Source organism: Chinchilla lanigera, unplaced genomic scaffold (assembly GCF_000276665.1).
Source record: "Chinchilla lanigera isolate Chin_1 unplaced genomic scaffold, ChiLan1.0 scaffold00162, whole genome shotgun sequence".
NCBI lineage: Eukaryota > Metazoa > Chordata > Mammalia > Rodentia > Chinchillidae > Chinchilla > Chinchilla lanigera.
The window spans coordinates 1,540,526-1,546,382 of record NW_004955563.1 but is presented as its reverse complement, the minus strand read 5'-3'; the positions used below and the strand labels follow the sequence as shown (position 1 = coordinate 1,546,382).

Sequence of the window (5,857 nt, the reverse complement as noted above, 5' to 3'; positions counted from 1 at the left end):
TGGTTACTTTTTTCTCATTGCTGGGACAAAATACGTGACGCCCAAAATGAAGGAAGGAAAGGTTTATTTCGCTTACAGTTTGTGGAGGTTTCAGTCCGTACTTGGCAGATTATAAGGCAGAGTGGCACATGGCAGAGGGCTACAGCTCATGGCGCCCAAACACAGCAAAAGCAACAAGCACAAAAGCCAGGAATGGCCTCAAGCAGCCTCTTCCTCTCCCTTACATATGCAAACTATCCACCCCAGGGCAGGTGTAGCTCTCACAGCCATAATCAATCAACTTTAAAAGCCTGCCCCAAGGCTGCATGAGGCTTTGGGGGGACACCCAGACACAAACCATAACACTCTCCTTTGCCATGTGCTTGTGGTGTTTCTGCTTTACAATAGAACAAGCCAACGATGAGTGAAATCCTTTAAATGCTAAACCCAAATAAATCTTCCTTTAAATTCTCAGGTATTTTTGTTTTAAGAGTGGTAGAAAGCTGACTGACAGACCCTCTCCCTAAAGACAGACGGGCAAGGCTGAGATTTCCAGTTCCTTTTACCGGGTCTTCGGTTCTTCTGGTGACCAGTGCCATGCTGAATTTATAAGAATCCCATGCCAAGTCACCTCGTTATCATAAATTCAAGTCTGGTCCATAGGGCTGAGTATAACTAACAAAACACATACATGTCATGTAAGAATCCAGACAAAGATCAACTATATATTTTTATTTTTCCAAATAAGGGAGTAGGAATGGTCAAGGGAACATCCAACGGGGGAGGTGTGCCAGCAGCAAGAGCTGTCATATGCGGAGCTCTGGAACCTGAAGGATCCTTCAGAGTTGTCCCCTTCCGGCCCAGCACGGCCTGACCTTCATCATCCTTCACTCGTGTGAGTTGCGTCAGGAAGGAACCTGACCCTGGCGAAGGCAGCTCCCTGCAGCAGAGTCCAGGTGGGAAGAGCGGACAGGTGACAGCTACTTCCCTCAGACATTGGAGCAGCTGGAGAAACATGTCTTTCCTTGAAGAGAGACCTGAGAGCCCACTTTGGGCGTTCACCACAGTATCGCCAAGGGGGCAAGGAGCTGGGGTATTTGTACACCAATACACACAGACATTCACTGACCAGAGGAATCAGTTCCTTAGTGTGTTCAGCCTGCAGAATGAGCCACAGCAGCCTGGGAAGGTCCCCAGGCAAAGCGTCCCAGGGAAAGTGCATGGAAACTGAGCAGGTGGAGGAAAGCAAGTGGGGTAGAGCCCCAGGGGCTGGGCCAGCAGCTGTGCTTGGCAATGCAAACCCTGCGATGCCATCCAGGAAAGCAACGTAGACTAGAAACACACCAGCCTCTAGATGTATCTCACAACTGGTCACTGAAATAAATTACAATGAATCAGAACCATAATTACTAAACCAGGGCGGAACGTGGAGACAGCAGAGAAGACTGCAGTGGCCCAGGCTCCCTGGGGATGAGGGGTGTGACAGAGAAGAGTCCTGGACCATTGTTCAAACCTCAGTGTCCACAAAGTGGGAGAAAGAACCGGGATGAACGTGGTACAGCTCTGCCACTCGGAAGGCTGTCAGGCAGCTGGGGCTGCAGGAGGGAGCTGGTCGTCACTGTTGGAGCATGAAGAGGCAGGTTTTTTGCAGATCCAGAATTTCTTGAGATTACAACGGGCGTCATTCCAGCCATCACCTCTGAATTCCACACAGTCCTGTTCCTGGTAGTTGTTGGGCTGCCCTTTGTTCCAGTACTGCATGAGGCTGTGAAGTCCACGAGGACATAAGCCTCTGCCCCAGCGCCCTCTGTGAGCCCTGTTTCTAGCTACTAGAAACATGGTGCTTTCACATCTACCCTGCATGCATATGGCGGGCATGCCTTGTTTGGGCTCCTGACGACATGCCTGAGTCACTTGAACTTGGCCCCTGACCCTTGTTGTCCCCGTGCTTAGGAGATATCCTCTTTCTGAGGTTGTGATTTTCAGATACAAATCAGCCCCTCTGGACCCCACACCTCCGATCACATCCATGTTGGAATCTGGGCCCCTGTTCACCTCCCTAGGGTTGAGTACCAGGAAACTAGGAACAGTATCTAAACCCACGGACATCGCAGGGAACCGCTCCTAAGGCTGCTCACCCTGCCGCACCTGCTCCTTGCCATGGAAGTAAAGAAGGCTCTGTTCACAGCTTCCCCACCCTCTACCTCGTCACCAGCCCTGGTTCTTCCCATGTAGGTATATGGCGTGATATGCATCTCCAATCTTGGAATCTAGGAATCTAACATGCTATTTTTAAAGAGGAAATTGTCTCTGAGATGTTGCTCTTACTACCCCTCAGATTTTCTATTAATTAGAAATTCTATAATTCTATTATAATTAGAATTCTATAATTCTAGAAATTCTATAGAAATTTATTATTAGAAATTTTTATTCTAAATTAACTTTTATTCTAAATAAATTCGAAAATTTATTTATTATTAGAAATTCTATAATTCTATTAATTAGAATTCTATAATTCTATTATAGAATTAATTCTATAATTCTATACCATATTTCAGTCTCTATCTCAAACTGCTTCTGCACCTTTCATGGTGGGATTTTATTTTATTTTTTTTATTTTTTATTTTTTTGGTTTTTCTCCAGTAACGGGAACCGAACTCACGACCTTGCGCTTGCCAGGCAGGCACTTTGCCGCTGAGCTAAATCCTCAGCCCCCCATGGTGGGATTTCAGACACCAGCCATCTTATCTCCGTATGGATATGAAGGTCATCTTCCTCAGCTCAGTAAATATCTTATGCTGAGCGGGACAGAACCCCAAGTGTAGCTGAAACCGGAGATTGAGGACCCACTTCTGCGGTATAGGGTGCACACTTCTCCTTGCACACACCTGAAGGACAGAGGTGAGCCATCCACCCAGCGCCACGTAGATTCCTTGTTCAGGTCTGAGAGTCCCATCCAGGCATAGCCTTTGCTCTTAGAAGTCTGTTGCAGGAAGCTCTGGAGGGGCAGAGGAGAAGTCAGGAAGGAACTCTGTTCCCAATTTTTAAGCTGGAGCCACCCTAATCTCTTAGCAGGAAGGTCTGCTTGCACTCTGATCTTTCAGCCTTCTGTTTTAAAGACCAAGGACCTCCAAGTTTGCTCAAGATGTCTGAGTCCTCCCACATCTGTGTGCTTTGTACAAACGTGCTCTGACTTGGGCACACAACGTGCACAGTGGGCCTGCTATCACACACACATGGCAATACTACACGCTTATCAGTGTGACAAGCTCTCAGCATGTCCACATGGGTTTGCTCATGACTAGGCATGTGCTGCATCCAGAACATATGAGTTCACAACTGCTGGTCATGCACCTCACCTCTTTTCAGCGATGCGCTGAAGAGTTATAATAAGCCACAATGGTTATATTTGCACTACAGAAATTGGCAAACATGACTCCCTGGGGGGCTTTTCTCCCACTGGCTTTTACACCAACACTTACACTTTGAGTGCTTCCCAAAGCATACACTCATGTTCAGAACTTGAGTGTGTCTCCTTCAAGGTGCACGAGACCCCCTCGTCATATTTTTTCTCCTCCTTTTCCAAGGGCACAGAGCAGCTCCTAGTCCTGAAAACCCTGATCTGACCAAACACCATGCCCTGAGCTGCCAGTGGTGGTGTACATGCCTCAGACTAGGACTCCTGGCCAAACCATGGGTACCTGCTCTTCATCATTTTCCACAATGACCAGTTGAGCCCCGACTTCCTTGCAGGCAGTGATGGATTCATGCCAGTCCCGTTGGGACTTGGAGAAGAAGTAGCACTTGCTTTGGAAGAATGTCCAGTCCCAGGGGCAGGGGCGGCACAGATGACCTGTTGAGAGAGGCGGGGCAGGCTGGACCAGTGTTGGCTGTCCTGCTCCTATGTCTGCCTCGTCTTCACCTCCTGGAGAGTCACAGCCTCCTTTACCCTGCAACGGGGGAAGCCACTCTGCTCTCCCCTTCCGAGCCCCTCCCAGCCCCAGGAGAACCCAGGAAGCTTGGCTCTTCTTCTCAGCTGGGAGAAACCAGGAAACTGGCTCACTTGAATACCTACTGTGTGCTTGTCCCCTTGTGAACACCAGGTGCCATCTTGGCATTTACCTTGTGTTCCTAATTCACAGATGAGGAAACTGAGGCTCAGAGGGGTGTTGGTGACACAAGGAAGACCGTCAGGGCCTTGGAGACGGTTTTCAATCACTCACCAAATTCCGTCTTCAGCTGGTTAAGTTCCTGGTAGAGTTGCTCCTGATTTGACTTCTCTTTCTCCTGCTCCTCACTGCTGGGGACCTTGGAGACTGTGTCCAGGAAAAAATTGCAATTATTAACCCCTCACTCCATGCCCTGGTTTTCACTGTCCTCCCACGGACATCGTGTCTGAGAGCCAAAGTCTTGCTTCGTCTCACTTGAAGAGAAGGAAACCTGACGAGCAGAGGTTGAAAGACAAGGGCAAGCAGGTCCAGTAGCCCACTTCCTCCTTCCCCCTCCCCTGCCCTGCACCAGATGTAGGACGGCCTCTGAGAAGTCCTTAGAAGGAAGCTCTGAAGGACCCCATCCCTGCTTCAGCCCCACCTGAAGGAGCCCCATCCCTCAGTCTTGTCCTGACCTTGGGCAAGGATGGCCACCAGGAGCCCAGTGAAGAGAAGGATGGAGAGCAGCTGTAGGACCAGGGAGATGAGGTCATTGTCCCAACACCCTGCAGGAGAGAAGGGTAGCGGGGCTCCAGCGCAACAGTGTCCTTGCCTCACCTCGCCCCGGGGCAAAATTGCCGCAGGCCTCCTCATCCCCAGCACATAGTAAAATCCCACATCCTCAGGGCCTAGAAATCAGCAAGTCCAGGTTTTATCTTCCCGGCACCCAAGTATCTATGAGGAGCTGTCCGCTCTTCCTCGCCTGCCACCCCTGCTCTACCTGCAAAGCAGCTGAGTACAGACTTCGGTCGGAATCCAAAGCTTTTTTGAGAATTTCTGGCACCGCTGGTTATCAGTTCCTCCTCATCTGAACGATCAGAACATTGGCCAGGTTCTGGGCAGGCAGAGACCCCAGCTGGTCCCCTGCACCCTCTCCCTGCATCCCAGCCCAGCCTCACCCAGCAGACCCAGCTGCGGCACCCTGGATTCCTTGGAGTCTGTCATGTTCACCAGTCCCTCCGTGCCCCAGACTGCTGGGCCCAGAGCTTTTATGTCCCACCCGCTGTTTCCTTCTCTTGAATTTAGACTCATGCAGGAAGAGAAACGGGGAAGTGAGAATCCCCGAAGAGATGAGAAGGAGGAGCTGAGCTTCTCCCATTCCAGGCATTTCGGGGAGCATCTGGGGCGGTCTGGGCTCTGCAGCAGAAAGAAAAGGTACAATCCTGGGATGATCAAGCAGTGGGATGCATTTAACGAAACCAATAACCTGTAAAATAAAGCTACCTTTCACTCCTTCGGCACCTACGGGAAAGGAGGGCAGACAAGTCCCCCACCTTCCCAGAAACACATCTGCTTGTGACACCAGGCCTTGCTCCCTTAGACTGCAATATCCACCCCACGGTAGTTTCAGCCGAATTACAGCAACGAGGTTGAATCATCATTCCCGCTATTTACTAAATGGCTCCTACAGTCGGGCACTTTTGTAACAGCTTTATATATATGACATTTAATCACAGCCTTTGGTAGGCGGTCTGAAGTCCTTTTACAGATGACACAATCTGAAGCACCAAGAGGTCAGGTAACAGGCTTGAGGTCACACAGGTGGTAAGGGGTGGAACTGGGAGTTGATCGTAGACAATCCGGGTCCCTGGTGTGCACCTTGTGAGCCACGAAGCGTCGCACAGCCTCAGGGAGGACACCAAACATTCCCTGCAGGCACATTCAGAACC

At 50.0% G+C, this 5,857-nt stretch overlaps 1 protein-coding gene across 3 annotated transcripts; it reads right to left on the bottom strand.

Annotated features, from left to right (window-relative positions):
- Positions 1-696: 696 nt before the first annotated feature.
- On the bottom strand, positions 697-5,214 carry LOC102024620 (CD209 antigen-like protein E). Of its 3 annotated transcripts, XM_013509177.1 has the most exons (8): positions 5,087-5,214; positions 4,909-4,995; positions 4,746-4,816; positions 4,604-4,655; positions 4,203-4,295; positions 3,681-3,832; positions 2,868-2,977; positions 697-1,744 (listed from the first exon to the last, which is right to left on the bottom strand). In XM_013509177.1, exons 1-8 carry the CDS (start codon positions 5,130-5,132, stop codon positions 1,561-1,563), a joined length of 795 nt encoding a protein of 264 aa, XP_013364631.1. In that variant the 5' UTR covers positions 5,133-5,214; the 3' UTR covers positions 697-1,560. The 3 variants fall into 3 exon arrangements, with proteins under 3 accessions (XP_013364631.1, XP_013364632.1, XP_013364633.1); XM_013509178.1 differs by lacking the exon at positions 4,746-4,816 and having other exon boundaries at positions 4,604-4,693; positions 5,087-5,211; XM_013509179.1 differs by lacking the exons at positions 4,746-4,816; positions 4,909-4,995 and having other exon boundaries at positions 4,604-4,693; positions 5,087-5,211.
- Between the last annotated feature and the right edge of the window lie 643 nt (positions 5,215-5,857).